The sequence below is a fragment of the Schistocerca cancellata genome, chromosome 12 (assembly GCF_023864275.1).
Source record: "Schistocerca cancellata isolate TAMUIC-IGC-003103 chromosome 12, iqSchCanc2.1, whole genome shotgun sequence".
Lineage (NCBI taxonomy): Eukaryota > Metazoa > Arthropoda > Insecta > Orthoptera > Acrididae > Schistocerca > Schistocerca cancellata.
Window position 1 is genome coordinate 13,350,061 of NC_064637.1, and position 16,971 is coordinate 13,367,031.

At 44.3% G+C, this 16,971-nt stretch overlaps 1 protein-coding gene across 1 annotated transcript in view; it reads left to right on the forward strand.

Moving 5' to 3' along the window:
• The window catches only part of LOC126109779 (LDLR chaperone boca), a 35,854-nt gene that overhangs the window by 12,200 nt on the left and 6,683 nt on the right, over nt 1-16,971 (forward strand). Inside the window, exon 4 of the mRNA XM_049914835.1 lies at nt 6,045-6,189. Coding sequence (XP_049770792.1) covers nt 6,045-6,189 — 145 coding nt within the window. The remainder of the gene's footprint in view (nt 1-6,044; nt 6,190-16,971) is intronic.

The following is a 16,971-nucleotide window of genomic DNA, read 5'->3' on the forward strand; positions in this document are numbered from 1 at the left end:
CATTCGTCTGTAAAGAATTCGCGTTAGTATTTTGCAGCTGTGACTTATTAAACTGATAGTTCGGTAATTTTCACATCTGTCAACACCTGCTTTCTTTGGGATTGGAATTATTATATTCTTCTTAAAGTCTGAGGGTATTTCGCCTGTCTCATACATCGTGCTCACCAGATGGTAGAGTTTTGTCATGACTGGCTCTCCTGAGGCCATCAGTAGTTCTAATGGAATGTTGTCTACTCCCGGGGCCTTGTTTTGACTCGGGTCTTTCAGTGCTCTGTCAAACTCTTCACGCAGTATCGTATCTCCCATTTCATCTTCATCTACGTCCTCTTCCATTTCCATAATATTGTCCTCAAGTACATCGCCCTTGTATAAACCCTCTATATACTCCTTCCACTTTTCTGCTTTCCCTTCTTTGCTTAGAACTGGGTTGCCATCTGAGCTCTTGATGTTCATACAAGTGGTTCTCTTCTCTCCAAAGGTCTCTTTAATTTTCCTGTAGGCAGTATCTATCTTACCCCTAGTGAGACAAGCCTCTACATCCTTACATTTGTCCTCTAGCCATCCCTGCTTAGCCATTTTGCACTTCCTGTCGATTTCATTTTTGAGACGTTTGTATTCCTTTTTGCCTGCTTCATTTACTGCGTTTTTATATTTTCTCCTTTCATCAATTAAATTCAATATTTCTTCTGTTACCCAAGGGTTTCTACTGGCCATCGTCTTTTTACCTATTTGATCCTCTGCTGCCTTCACTATTTCTCATCCCTCAAAGCTACCCATTCTTCTTCTACTGTATTTCTTTCCCACATTCCTGTCAATTGTTCCCTTATGCTCTCCCTGAAACTCTGTACAATCTCTGGTACTTTCAGTTTATCCAGGTCCCATCTACTTAAATTCCCACCTTTTTGCAGTTTCTTCAGTTTTAATCTACAGTTCATAACCAATAGATTGTGATCAGAGTCCACATCTGCCCCTGGAAATGTCTTACAATTTAAAACCTGGTTCCTAAATCACTGTCTTACCATTATATAATCTATCTGATACCTTTTAGTATCTCCAGGGTTCTTCCATGTATACAACCTTCTTTCAAGATTCTTAAACCAAGTGTTAGCTATGATTATGTTGTGCTCTGTGCAAAATTCTACCAGGCGGCTTCCTCTTTCATTTCTTAGCCCCAATCCATATTCACCTACTATGTTTCCTTCTCTCCCTTTTCCTACTGACGAATTCCAGTCACCCATCACTATTAAATTTTCGTCTCCCTTCACTACCTGAATAATTTCTTTTATCTCGTCATACATTTCATCTATTTCTTCATCATCTGCAGAGCTAGTTGGCATATAAACTTGTACTACTGTAGTAGGCATGGGCTTCGTGTCTATCTTGGCCACAATAATGCGTTCACTATGCTGTTTGTAGTAGCTAACCCGCACTCCTATTTTTTTATTCATTATTAAACCTACTCCTGCATTACCCCTATTTGATTTTGTATTTATAACCCTGTAATCACCTGACCAAAAGTCTTGTTCCTCCTGCCACCGAACTTCACTAATTCCCACTATATCTAACTTTAACCTATCCATCTCCCTTTTTAAATTTTCTAACCTACCTGCCCGATTAAGTGATCTGACATTCCACGCTCCGATCCGCAGAACGCCAGTTTTCTTTCTCCTGATAACGACGTCCTCTTGAGTAGTCCCCGCCCGGAGATCCGAATGGGGGACTATTTTACCTCCGGAATATTTTACCCAAGAGGACGCCATCATCATTTAATCATACAGTAGAGCTGCATGTCCTCGGGAAAAATTACGGCTGTAGTTTCCCCTTGCTTTCAGCCGTTTGCAGTACCAGCACAGCAAGGCCGTTTTGGTTAATGTTACAAGGCCAGATCAGTCAATCATCCAGACTGTTGCCCCTGCAACTACTGAAAAGGCTGCTGCCCCTCTTAAGGAACCACATGTTTGTCTGGCCTCTCAACAGATACCCCTCCGTTGTGGTTGCACCTACGGTACGGCCATCTGTATCGCTGAGGCACGCAAGCCTCCCCACCAACGGCAAGGTCCATGGTTCATGGGGGGGGGGGGTCTTTATGTTACCCTGGTAAAAGTGTATAATCTTAGTTTAATTAAGCAGTGATAAAATAAACTTACATAATATGAAGTAAACCCTGTTTTGTTTAACAGTAACAAAATAACCTGCATACTAGTGTTATTGCAAGGTAATAGCCCTCTCAAAATATTAAACAGTGCAGTTGCATCAGGTCTCGGCCAGAAGCTTATTTGATTACCAGTTATTTCGTAGACAGCTGCCTCATTGTGGGATTGTGCTGCTAGTTCAAAATCTGGGTCATTTTCTTACATGATGTGCAGATTTTTTTCCTGCCTAGCTCATTGTATGTTTTGTATTACTGCTGCTCAGTTTGACATATCACAACACAGTTTCACTGTGTTAGCTGAAGCACTAATGGAGAAATAGGTATGGGCTTGCAATTGTGAAACAACAGTGGAATCGTCCAGAACCATTTTATTTGCTGTCAGTGCACTTTGTACACGGGTGTGCCTGCTCGGGGATTAAACAGTGGATTGCCCTATATATTTGTATATATTGAGATAGCATTAATTTAGCTAGTTGTTAGGTTCAATTTTTAAATTAAGGTGAAATTGAGAATTACCAGTGCAAAACTAAAAGAAAAACCAAAGATTGTAGAGAAGAATTGCGAATATGAAATATGAGGTGTTTCACAATTTCTGTTGCAGGCTTCTGTGGGTTGTAGAGAGGAATTACAAGGTTGAAACCTACCCTGAAATTTTTTATGAAGGAAGAAGAAGACGACGAAAGAAATGCACTGCCAGAATTTTAGTTGCTAAGGGGCACTTCAAGTATTTTATAAAAAATTTTGAAGTTACACACTTTTGCTGTACTAAGAACAGCTTTTAACAGCAGTTTGTACAGCTCTGCCTGCCTAGCACGTGACTCGGCAAATCACTCACTCAACGGAATTATCCAGATTTCACAGACACAAGTTTTAAGCACTTAAAGCCCGGTTTACAGTGGAGCGAATGGAAGCAAACACAGTGCATGAGCATTTGCATAAAATTCACTACCGTTTGCTTGTATATGGGTAGAATCATTTATATTAGAGAGCGGAAGAGAACACGAGGTAGTGAACATTGCGTATGAATGCTGTTTTATTAGATTTTAGTTTATGGAGCTAATATTGGGCATACAGGGTACAACACTTATCTTGTTAGAGCCACAGTGCACAACTTTGCTGTTCAGTGAGGATTATTCTGCGAGGCAAGCGCACTGTTCTTGACGGAGTATGCAAAATGGCACGGGGAAGGAAGAATTAAAGTGTCTCAATTTGTATGGAAGCGTGACGTGCATTGAGGTCGTGCGTTTTACACGAAATTGCGTCTCCATCTCTCCTTAGCACTGGTCCAAAGTTTTCCTTGTATGTCGGCTGCCATTTTTCCCTGGCTTTCTCATTACCGTTGAGGGGGAAATTTATAAACAGAACACCAATCGCCGATGTAGAGCGTAATCTCAACACGTGACACATCTAGTTAGTCCCCCTCCCCCCTCCAAACAAAAATGGTATACGGGTAAAGTGCGCGCGCTTCATGATCCAGAGAGCGCGGGATCAAATCCCGTTCAGACCACAATTTTTTCACTATGATTTTTAACTCGTCATTCGTTCTTGCTGATGTTGGAGTGGCTATGAAAGACATGTAGTTCGGATTCCACATTAAACTGCAGGGAAGGTTAGGGACACGTAAGTAGCTGCAGTGGCATCCAGTTGGTAGACCTGCAAGAGGCCTACCGGGTACACCAGACAGAATTCTCTTTTGCTTGTGTGTGTTAGCTTGTTTGCTCTGGTGAAAACTATACAAACATTTTTTTTTTAATAACTTCATATCGACAGTTCAATTCTTGCACATGTAATTCTGATAAAAGTGGCTAGCAGAGAAAATAAAATCATGGCAGTGTTTGATGCCACAGACAACTTCCATCAATGAGGACTTGTGATTTGTTGAAATGAAATGTCTTGTAGTACTACATTTTATAACAATTCCTGTAGGCCATTATTCCTTATAATAATAAAGTTTTAAACATGGCTGTGTTGGCAGTGACCATTTACAAAGTAAAATTAAAGCAATAACAGCTCTCAGTCACAGTGTTTGATAAACTGTAGTCCGACCTGGAGTAAGGATATGGAAGGGTACGTAATAGCAGCCATTTATGAAATTAGGCTATTGAGCAAATTTTTAGGTAAAGCAAAAGTGGCTCGACATGTGTGAGCAGCCCATAGTGGCTTTCCTTCCATGTATCCTTTTTCAAAATTTTGTGGCTAAAGCTGTATCGCTCAGTACTTATTCTATACGTGACATGTAAGTAAGTACTGCTTCTTTCTTATACTGTTCGCCAGTCGTACACTTCCTAAAATTTTTGTACTTATGTTATAGGCCTGTGTGAGTGTTTTACTTCTGATGAAGGCACTCGTAGCAGTGCCGAAACCTATGTCAAAAGGCTTTTTTTTTTGTGACCGAGGGCTTATTATTACTGTAATTTTACCTTATAAAAATTTGGCAATTTTCAGCTGTTTTTTTAATACTTGCAGTGCTTCATAGCAGCTAAAATTTTGAGACTGCAATTTTTTTAATTTTTTTAATTTTTTTGATCTTCTTCCTGTGTAAAAAATTTCAGGGTAGGTTCTGACACGTCTTATTGGACCATTCCTTTATTAGTAGATACATGTATAATTTTGATAAGGATTCTGTATCTGATAATATATCGTTTGGATGTAGAATAAATTTGAAGATTGAGTCAGTATCAGAACTCCCGCTTCACGATGCGCACACAGCAGAGGTGGTGAGCTGTGACCCGTATGCTTTGCAGGAGCTGCTCGGTGTGGTGACCCTGCTGTTCATTGCACAAGGCATACCTGCAGCGCAGTCTTTCCTACGCTCTGACCGTGAATACTGGCGCTCGTCCATCGCGCACCGCGTTGTACCCTCCTTGTGAACTTACCAATGTGCACCTCTACTGTGCAACATACTGTGAAGTGGGAGATTCGAAAGTTATAAGTTCCCTCTACAACCCCTATAAACCTTTAACCCTTTTGCTGCTACGCACAAGTGTATAAGCCCCGTTATGCCTTTTCTCAGGGGTTGTGGATGTGTATACGCACACTGCTCGGGTTTTCCTAGATTGCTGTGAGTGTTCGGGAAGTGCCCAAAAGCACCGACCTCTCACAACTCCAGATGAGCTACTTCCTTATCTCGGTGAATAAAAATGTTTACAGTGTTTGTCGTACAACGTATGTGCCTCATTGTGTGACATCATTTGCAGGAAACCACTAGAATCATTTGAGATGTGACAATTTTTACGACTACACGATTCGCGATGCACTAGGATACGAATGAGCACATCCCGCGGAACTGTCCTTCCGATATAAGACCCGATAACTTGAGAATGAAATGAGATGTTCTTCTGGTCTCAGTTTTAAATTTTGGTATCTTATCTACATTTCATTCACTGCAATGTACGAACGTAAATCGACCGTACAAAAAGTTTATGCAGTCCGTTTTATCTCTGCAAAATCTTTATAACATCTTGCACTGTTTTACTTAATTTGATGCAGCACAGTAACTGTGGCATATAGCAAGAAGAAATTCGGTCCTTCCTTGAGAGATGATGTTGGACTGTAAGATGCGCAAAAATCAAATTTTTTCACACGATAGTTTCCTTAAAAATGGACGATAAGTATTAAATATTGGCCATAATGCCATCTCTCAGCATAGGCACTGGCATTTGGTAAGCAGTACAGCAATGACAAAGCAGCCCTCGGCAAGGAATGCAAAGAGTATGCCTGTAGCAGTGGAAGGGTTAATAGTAATTGAGAAACACCTGGTATGTGTGTGTCTGGTCGTACATTAGTTTCACATATTGTAATCTGCAGTACTGCTTAAACTGGCTGTTATGTAGAAACACTAGTGCCTGCCACATATTGTTATTTTTTGTCAGTAATTTTATTTGTCGCACAGGTATATTGTGGATGATGACAGAGCAATCTTCATGTTCAAAGATGGATCTCAAGCGTGGGATGCAAAGGAATTCCTAACAGATCAAGAACGATGTAAATCAGTTGTAATTGAGAGTAAGACTTACTACGGAAAGCATTCGGCTGAGGTGAGTGTGTCTTGAGCTTGTTTCGGAAACAGCTGTGTCCATATTACCTGCATTTACTAACAAAAGTATGATTGTAAGGGGGTGTCGAGCAAAATTTGTGACTGTATTGAGGATTTCTTGGTAGGGGGGGCACACGTGTTATCTTGACAGGAGAGCTGTTAGATAGATGTGCCCGCTCTGGAACTGTGACTCTTCTGGTTCGTGACCTGACAAATAATATTGCAAATAAATTGGGCTCTTAGCAGTTGATGCAATTATCTGTAATGAAATACTGTTTGAAAAACGCTGCAGAAATGTTATGTCAATCTTGTTAAGATTTTAAGATGGTGCAAAGACTGACAGTGGGTTTTAATCAGAAACATAAAATTTTGTACTTCACAAAACGAAATGTTGTATTCTATGCCTATCTGGGTCACATTCATCACACATCACTGGTCAAAGCCGATGACTCGTATCGAATTTTCATCTTTATCCAACTATCTTATCAGTGGATTGACAAACTGAAAAAAAAGTACATGGGATTAACAATTGGTAAGGATATGAAATGGAGTGATAACATATGGGTAAGGCAGGTGCCACACTTTGTTCTTTAGTAGGGTACTGGGAAAATGCAATAGATTTACAAAGGAGATTGCTTACAAATCACTTGTGCAACCCATTCTAGATGAGTGCTCTGTTGTGTAAGGCCCATACCAAATAGAAATTATATGGGATAGTGAATGTGCAAGATGCGTTCAAAAAGTAATAATTATTTTGTAATTTAGCATATCTCGTTAGTCCTCTTAGTCTGATTTTGTTTTTATTGTGTTGGTGAATGTGTGTGTGAACAGTATCTGTTCAGTGTTAGCTATATTGGATATCTATTCTGTTGTCAGCTATCAAAAGGCTACACCTGTTTCGGCAGTATTGACAATTGTTTATTTTGTATAACTTTGGATGAGAGAATTTGTATTATATTTAATTGCAAAACACTAAATATTGGTTTTGGTGAGTGTGCCACAAATAAAAAAGGTTCCTGAGTATTACAAGCATTTTAAAGAAGGCTGTGAAGACATTTACAATGACAAGCGACCTGGGCACCCGAGCACGTCATCAACCGTTGAAATCATACTGAAACAAACAATTATGAACAATTGCTGAGTTACAGAGAAGTTGCTGATGGTCTTGGCATATTAATTGATCCGTGCTGGGAACTTTCTTTCTTTATTTTTTTTTTTTTTTTTTTTTATATAAAAACTGTGATAGCAAAATTTTCTAAAAAAAGGTCAAATTTCAAGTTCCAGGTCCTCAGGAGTCGCTAGATGAACAACAATGCTTAACTAGTGAAATGTGCCATAATAAATGTTGAAATGTGGGTTTGTTGATATGAAATCGAAACTAAGGTTCAATTTCTCCAGTTGAAGTGATTTTGGATTGTCGGTGTCGAGGAAACTTGACAGATGCAGTCAAATGTGAAACATATGCTCACTGTATTCCTTGAGCATAATAGCATAGGGTACCAAGAGTTCTTGCCACAAGTCTGAAAAATGATCAATAAGCTGCCCTATTTCAAACTTAAATATAGTTTGAGAAATGGGTGCTACTGCCTTAGGATATTGATGTCAAGGCACTGATCTTCAAATCCAGTGTGAAGGAAATTGAAGGGGCTATTTTAAACATGGCTGACAGCAGCAACTGTAAATAAATTTTCAATATGTAAAGTTTACAGCCAACTGTTGCATAAATTAAATGTAACTGTTTTTTTTTCCCCTTTCCTTTATTGACTCTGTACATGCTTACTGTTTGTATGCCACAAGGCACTGCATACCACATTCTGTTTTGTAAAGTTTATGTAAAGCATATTTCCCCCTTTCTGCTTGTTGTAACATCTTGATAAAAACATCCTGCTACGGTATGTTCCTTATTCTCAGCTTGTATGTGTAATTAATCATTTTACTACTTTTTATCATAGTCATTTTTATAAAAATTATTTTGTTCCTTTTGCTTCTTCTATAAATCCTGTTTTTATACCACACACAATTATTTTGTTCAAAACGTCTAAATCTGTCTCATACTGATATATTTCTGTAACAGTTACGTATTTCATACAGTGAGCATTTATCACGCTAGTAGCACCCAGTAAGTGGTGCACTCTACACTGTGTTTACTTGGCATTGTAACTAGTTGCCAACCTTTCTCTTTCAACTTGCTGTACCTGTTGTAACAATTTTTAGTGTTTCCATGGAGGATTTTATTGCATATTTTCTGATGTTTGACTTGAGCTTCTTAGCTCATCATTTATGTCAACAATTTTAACATCGTGTAATTTATGTAAGTACCAATTTTATTAAGTGTTCTCCTTTTCATATGTTCAAGTATTAAGTATTGTAGATGCTTCTTTTATAATATGTTTATAAACATTGTAGGTGACTTAAGGTTTTTACATTAAACTTGTACAACTGGTTGGCTGTAAATGTTACGTATTGAAAACTGAAGAGAGTCATTCCAATAGGTTAGGTCATCGGTGGCACTCGCAAGCTACCTGTGACGGACTTTTGCAGCTCTGTATTCCGTTAATCCAATTCGAGTAAGGTTCGGGACTGACAAGCAGTATGGAGAGTTGAGCAAGAGTTTTCGTAGCAACATCTTTGGTGTGGGAATCATTCTTTTGTCGGATTCTTCCAAACTATCTCGGTCTGGCATTTGGGGAATGGGCAGAAATATTGATTTATGGTACAATGAAAAGTACCTTCTGCCATGCACTTTCATGGCCTCGTACTAGAGAAGTAGGTAGAGATTCTGGACGGTAAGCTATATTTAAACGACGACTCAGTGTTAGCATATATTTCCCAGTTCGTATATATTGACATTTGTTCCACTGCTTCTAATTACTCGAATGTGTGTTACCTGGGAAAGCAAAGAGGTTACCTGGCGGAGATGGCAGCACAGTCGTGTTTACGCTCAAGAAGTAGGGAGCGGAGGCAGTGACGGTGTACACTCACTACCTTCACAACGGTAGCGCTGCCACAAATCTTTAAATGGCACTGAAAGAGGTGCCCACCTGGAACAAGAACAGAAACAGAATGTACAGTATTTCTCACTTCAGCTGCTCACGACAGTTCACTGCTAACTTCCCCTGGTGACGGTATCTCGAACAGCTGTGTGTGTCGATTTGTCATCTGCTATTTCATTCGCGGATTGCAATCCGTACTTTTTGTCAGTCTCTGCTGCCTGCTTTTTGTAATATTTTCAGTTTCTTCAACCGTCACAGTAACTTTCTTCCAGTAGTCATCAGTAGAGGTTTGTGCAGGTACAAAAAATGCCATCTGCATCTGCATGACTCTTACCAGTATCTGGATCCACTGATATTTGAAGGTAGCCATCACAGTAGAACCATAAGTTTTGTCAGTAATGTAATTTTAACTTTTAAATTTGTGTGCGGAAATGAATTTCTCGAAACAGTATGGGTGCTACGAGTGCGAGGTCGGCAGTCTCGTAAAGTGTTGCCGACGGATCGTGAGGCTCCACTTTACTGGCCCAGTGCTCTACTGTGTGCCTGTCCGTTTGATTGTTAACAGTATGACAGTGGTCCACAAAAGGGAACAGCCTGTTCTACAAGAAGGTAGTTTTACAGATACTGGCATCAAAGTGTAGAGAGCAGCCGAGGTGAAAAACACTGCATTTAACACTATGCATTTAACAGATCACCATTATGTAGTTTTTAATACATCATAAATCTTAATTTGTAGTTAAACGTTCTCGTTTGGAATAATAAAAGTACTAAACTTGTCTCTGGGAAGGCATTCTTTATTTGTGTCAAAGTGTATTACATCTTTCAACATATTTTTGTCAGAGAGTCAATTCGACTACCTAAACTTGTGTATGACAAATATGATAGAATTTCAAACCATTGCAAGCTAGTTTATTGAAATATATAAGAATATTGTACTGATAGTGACACAAGCATGTCTAGTTTACTGTCCCATTCTGTGTCCACATATTCTTTGAGTGACTTCCGAGGCAGCTGTGAAGGCCAGACTTTTCGAGAAAGGTTGTGGTAGTTTGCCAGGAATTTCTTATTGCTGTACGTCACTCTTCCTATTGTCTATCACCTCATCGAGGTGTGTGTGTGTGTGTGTGTGTGTGTGTGTGTGTGTGTGTGTGTGTGTGTGTGTGTGTGTTCCGTCACAGTAATGACGATGTGCACTGAGCACAAAAGTCTCTAACATTGATAAAGGGCTGCTACAACATTTGGAGCTCCATCAGCAACAAACGTGACATTTTACACAGTGCCGAATAGATTCCCCGAATGCCTGTAATATCTTTTTCAGTTGAGGCTTGATCTTCTCCAGTTTTTTGTAATCCCACCTACAAAATCTCTGGTGCATAACACTCAGTTGTCAAGTATTCTGTCTTCACTGTTAATGTAATATACAGTCACACAGTGTAGGCTATTTTATGATATGAGTCACTCCACAGATCGACTGTTACTGCCTCTGTTACATATCTGAAAATACAATATTCCGTAACGCTCCAGAAACAGCTTTAGCCAGGTGACCAAAAGTTTCCTTTATATTTCTTGAAGTGGTAGTTGGATAAGGTACTATACCCACGCCGGCGAAACATTGCACTCGACAGTTCGCTTTTTGTTTAGTTAGGTTGGCTATACTGTAATAGCGATGTTGCAACAGCAGCCTCTATACACACAGCAGCCCCCCTGCGGGTCCGGGGATTAGAATAGGCCCGAGGTATTCCTGCCTGTCGTAGGAGGCGACTAAAAGGAGTCCATCCCCCTCACGGGGGTAGTTAGCGCCTGCGTCCGGAGACGGACGGTTCCACGACCTATAATTGTGGTGTTTTTGGTTTTTCACTTCTCGTTTCTTCCTTCCTTTTGTTGGTTCCTTTCTTTGCTCTTCTCCACCTCACTGTCTTCCTTACTCTTTCCCTTGACTTCTCCTTGCCTTCTCATTGCCTTCTTCTCCTTGCCTTCTTCTCCTTGCCTTCTCATTGCCTTCTTCTCCTTGGTTTCTCATTGCCTTCTTCTCCTTGCCTTCTCTGGTCTCCGCCTCGGTGTTTGAGACAGTCTGTCCTCTTTCTCCCTCTCTCTCTTCTTTTTCCTCTTCTTCCTTCCTCCCTGTGCGTGCCTGAAGGCCGACCCACGCGTTCGCACGCGTAGCCGGTGACGGGGTAACGCGTAATTCCCCGCCCTGGGTAGACATGTAAGGCACGCGCGTACCCCCTGGTAAAGGCCAGGCCCGGGGAGGGGTGATTGCCTGAGCTGATACCTTCTGACCATGCCGATTGGTCCCTCCGTCTGTTTCTCGGGAGGTGTGACCTGAGGTGTAAACATTCACCTAAGGCGGGAGCGCCCTCTGAGAGGGTCCCCATAAGGAAGGAGCGCGCCATCGGAGACGCTGGCAATCATGGGGGATTCCTCCGCAATGGATTCTACTCCATCTCTTTCGACTTCTGCCCAAAAACGGAAACGTGACCAGCCACCAGTGACAAAAGTACTACCGCCTGCCCCACAGTTCCTCGTCGTTTCTCGATCTGAGGACGGAAAGGATTTTTCCTCTGTCAATCCTTTCGTTATCCAGAAGGGCGTAGATGCCATAGCCAGATCTGTCAAATCTTGTACCAGGTTGCGTAACGGTACCTTATTACTAGAAACTGAGAGCGCCTTTCAGGCACAAAAACTGCTTCGGGCCACACTCCTGTACATGTTCCCTGTCCGGGTGGAGGCCCACCGAACTTTGAATTCGTCTCGTGGTGTAGTCTATACTAGCTCCCTCGACGGATTGACTGATGAGGAGATTCAATCTTTCCTCGCTGAGCAGGGCGTGACGGCTGTCCATAGGGTCATGAAAAAGGTCAACAATGACCTTGTACCGACCCGGACACTTTTCTTGACCTTCGATAGTGTTAAGCTGCCATCGCGCATCAAGGCGGGCTACGAGGTTATTTCTGTTCGCCCCTATGTCCCGACACCTACGCGCTGCTACCAGTGTCAGCATTTCAATCACACTCGACAGTCTTGTTCCAATGCGGCTAAATGTGTCACTTGTGGCAGGGATGCCCATGAGGGTGACTGTCCACCTCCGTCTCCTCGTTGTGTGAACTGTCAGGGTGACCATGCCGCATCCTCCCGCGACTGTCCTGTCTATAAGGAAGAACGCTGTATCCAAGAAATTCGGGTCAAAGAGAAAGTGTCCACCTCGGCTGCTCGCAAGCTATTGGCTAGTAGGAAGCCCGCGCTGCTCCCAGCGGGGAAATACAGTACTGTCCTCGCCTCTCCTCGGACTACCAGGGAGGTAGCAACCCAGACATGCGATCCGACCTTCAGCACCACGGTCGTCCGTTCGGCCAGTGCTAAGATCGCGCGGTCGACGTCTCCTCTTCCTCCCATCACCCCACAGACACCAGCCCCTTCATCAGCTTCTGCTAAGGCAAAGACCCCGAAGTCAGATGCACGGGCCTTCAAGAAGGAACCATCCCGTGCAGACTTCCTACGTACCTCGACCTCCCAGCCTTCGACCGGTACTTCCAGCAAACGTCCTTCCAAAAATTCTCATAGGAAGCACAGTTCTCCTTCTCCGACACGGCGCATTTCTTCTCCTGCGCCACCCAGCGGTTGCCGCCCCAGGCCGTCATCCGTTTCGCCTGGCCGCACCGCTGGTAGCCGTCCATCTGGCCGTTCACCGGCGGAGGAAGCTCCCCCTCCCGGCCATCCTCCCGAGATGGCCGATGAACCTATAGACCCAATGGACGATGACTGTCCGCCTACTGATAGCGGCGGCAGTGCTCGCTCGAAGCCAGGCCCTCAGCGGCCTTCGAGGTGACCCCTTCTTTCATCTTCCTTTTCTTACGATGGCACTTATTCATTGGAATATTCGCAGCATTCGCTCCAACCGAGAGGACTTGAAGTTGCTGCTCCGCTTGCACTGTCCGCTCGTCGTAGCCCTCCAGGAAACGAAGCTACGCCCATGCGATCAAATTGCCTTGGCACACTACACCTCTGTGCGTTTTGACCTACCCCCTGTGGTAGGTATCCCAGCTCATGGAGGGGTTATGTTGCTGGTCCGGGATGATATTTACTACGATCCCATCACGTTGCACACCGGCCTGCAGGCAGTTGCCATCCGCATTACTCTCCCCACTTTTACGTTTTCCTTTTGTACCGTTTACACTCCATCGTCATCTGCCGTTACCAGGGCACACATGATGCAACTTATTGCTCAGCTACCTGCACCATTTTTGTTAACTGGAGACTTCAATGCCCACCATCCCCTTTGGGGCTCTCCAGCATCCTGCCCGAGGGGCTCCTTGTTAGCAGACCTTTTCAACCAGCTCAATCTTGTCTGCCTCAATACTGGCGCCCCTACTTTTCTTTCGGACACATCACACACCTATTCCCATTTAGACCTCTCTATATGTACTCCCCAACTTGCACGCCGGTTTGAGTGGTATGCACTTTCTGATACATATTCGAGCGACCACTTCCCGTGTGTTATCCATCTCCTGCAACGTACCCCCTCTCCGTGCTCCTCTAGTTGGACCATCTCCAAGGCAGACTGGGGGCTCTTCTCTTCCAGGGCGACCTTTCAGGATCAAACCTTCACAAGCTGCGATCGTCAGGTCGCACACCTCACGGAAGTCATTCTCGCTGCTGCTGAATATTCCATCCCTCACCCTACTTCTTCTCCACGTCGCGTACCGGTCCCCTGGTGGACCGCAGCATGTAGGGACGCTTTACGTGCTCGTCGACGTGCTTTACGCACATTTAAACGCCACCCTACAGTGGCGAATTGTATCAATTATAAACGATTACGTGCTCAGTGTCGTCGTATTATCAAAGAAAGCAAGAAAGCCAGCTGGGCTGCTTTCACAAGCACCTTCAACAGTTTTACTCCTTCTTCTGTTGTCTGGGGTAGCCTGCGCCGGCTATCTGGCACTAAGGTCCACTCCCCAGTTTCTGGCTTGAAGGTCGCGAATGACGTCCTTGTGGCCCCTGAGGCTGTCTCCAATGCCTTCGGCCGCTTTTTCGCAGAGGTTTCGAGCTCCGCTCATTACCACCCTGCCTTCCTCGCCCGCAAACAGGCAGAGGAGGCTAGGCCACCTAACTTCCGCTCCTCGAATTGTGAAAGTTATAATGCCCCATTCACCATGCGGGAACTCGAAAACGCACTTGGCCGATCACGGTCCTCCACTCCAGGGCCTGATTCTATTCATATTCAGATGCTGAAGAACCTTTCTCCTGCGGGTAAAGGTTTTCTTCTTCGTACATACAATCGCATCTGGATTGAGGGACATGTTCCCGCATGCTGGCGCGAGTCTCTTGTTGTCCCGATTCCTAAGCCGGGGAAGGACAAGCACTTGCCTTCCAGTTATCGACCTATCTCGCTTACCAGCTGTGTCTGTAAAGTGATGGAGCGAATGGTTAACTCTCGATTGGTTTGGCTGCTCGAGTCTCGACGCCTACTTACCAATGTACAATGTGGATTTCGTAGGCGCCGCTCTGCTGTTGACCATCTGGTTACCTTGTCGACCTTCATTATGAATAACGTCTTGCGGAAGCGCCCGACCGCGGCTGTGTTCTTTGATTTGGAGAAGGCTTATGACACCTGTTGGAGGGCGGGCATTCTCCGCACCATGCATACATGGGGCCTTCGCGGTCTCCTCCCTCTTTTTATTCGTTCCTTTTTAATGGATCGACAGTTCAGGGTACGTGTGGGTTCTGTCCTGTCCGACACCTTTCGCCAGGAAAATGGGGTGCCACAGGGCTCAGTTTTGAGCGTCGCTCTCTTCGCCATCGCGATCAATCCAATAATGGATTGCCTCCCAGCTGATGTATCAGGCTCCCTTTTTGTGGACGATTTTACCATCTATTGCAGCGCGCAGTGTACACGTGTCCTGGAGCACTGTCTTCAGCGTTCTCTTTACCGTCTTTACTCCTGGAGTGTCGCCAATGGCTTCTGTTTTTCTGCCGAGAAGACGGTCTGTATTAACTTCTGGCGCTACAAAGAGTTTCTCCCACCGTCCTTACGACTCGGCCCCGTTGCTCTCCCAATCGTGGAGACAACCAAATTTTTAGGCCTTACATTTGACAGGAAACTTAGCTGGTCTCCACATGTGTCATATTTGGCCGCCCGTTGTACCCGTTCCTTAAATGTCCTCCGTGTTCTCAGTGGTATGTCGTGGGGAGCGGATCGAACCGTCCTACTTCGTCTATATCGGTCGATCGTTCGCTCCAAGCTGGATTATGGGAGCTTCGTATACACCTCTGCACGGCCATCCATCTTACGCCGCCTCAACTCCATACAACATCGGGGTTTACGACTTGCGATCGGAGCATTTTATACTAGTCCCGTAGAGAGTCTTCATGCTGATGCTGGCGAATTGCCACTCACCTACCGGCGCGATATACTGCTTTGTCGGTATGCCTGTCGGCTACTGTCAATGCCCGACCATCCGTCTTATCGTTCCTTTTTTGACGACTCTCTCGACCGTCAATACGGGTTGTATGTCTCTGCCCTGCTACCCCCTGGAGTTCGCTTTCGTCGCCTCCTTCAACACCTTAATTTTTCACTCCCTGCAACCTTTCGAGTGGGCGAGAGCCACACGCCACCTTGGCTCCAGGCTCAGGTCCGCGTTCACCTTGACCTCAGCTCGCTCCCAAAAGAGGTTACCCCCGGTTCGGTCTACCACTCCCGTTTTTTGGAACTTCGTTCGAAGTTCATCAACATGACTTTCATTTATACAGATGGCTCTAAGACCAATGACGGGGTCGGGTGTTCCTTTATTGTCGGGGCACAAAGTTTCAAATACCGGCTCCGTGGCCATTGTTCGGTCTTCACAGCTGAGCTCTTTGCCCTCTACCAGGCTGTTCTTTACATCTGCCGCCACCGACATTCTGCTTATGTCATCTGCTCAGATTCCCTGAGCGCCATCCAGAGCCTCAGTGATCCGTACCCTGTTCACCCTTTCGTACACCGGATCCAACGCTCTCTTCAGCAGCTGGTGGACGTCGGTTCTCCGGTTAGCTTTATGTGGGTTCCTGGCCATATCGGTATCCCTGGGAACGAAGCTGCAGATGCCGCGGCCAAGGCTGCGGTCCTCCAGCCTCGGACAGCTTCTTGTTGTGTCCCTTCGTCCGATTTTAGCAGGGTCATTTGTCGGCGCATTTTATCGCTGTGGCATGCCGATTGGGCTGCACTTACAGACAACAAGCTTCGGGCCTTAAAACCTCTTCCCGTGGCTTGGACGTCCTCCTCACGCCCTTCTCGGCGGGAGGAGGTAGTTTTGGCCCGGTTAAGAATTGGACACTGCCGGTTCAGCCATCGCCATCTGCTGACGGCTGCGCCGTTCTGCCCATGTGGGCACTTGCTGGCGGTTCGACACATTTTAATGTCCTGTCCAGATTTTAACATACTGCGCCTAGATCTTAACCTGCCAAGTACTTCCGATGCCATTTTAGCGGATGACCCACGAGCAGCTGCTCGTGTTCTTCGTTTTATCAATTTGACAAACCTCTATAAGGACATTTGATGATGCTGTTTTTTAATCCTATGCCTGTCAGTCTGTCTTTTATCGTGTTTTCCCTTTTAGTTGTTGTTTTAAACTTGTGCTTCGCAGTGCATTCTTAGAGTAGTCAGGGCGCTAATGACCATTGAAGTTGTGCGCCGTAAAACAAAAAAAAAAAAAAAAAAAAAAAAATTAGAAAAAAAAGCTACTTGTTCATTCCAGCACCTTTTAAAATCAAATTCCTTAGGTGGAACAGTTTTACACAGAGCTTCTTTGCTAGCC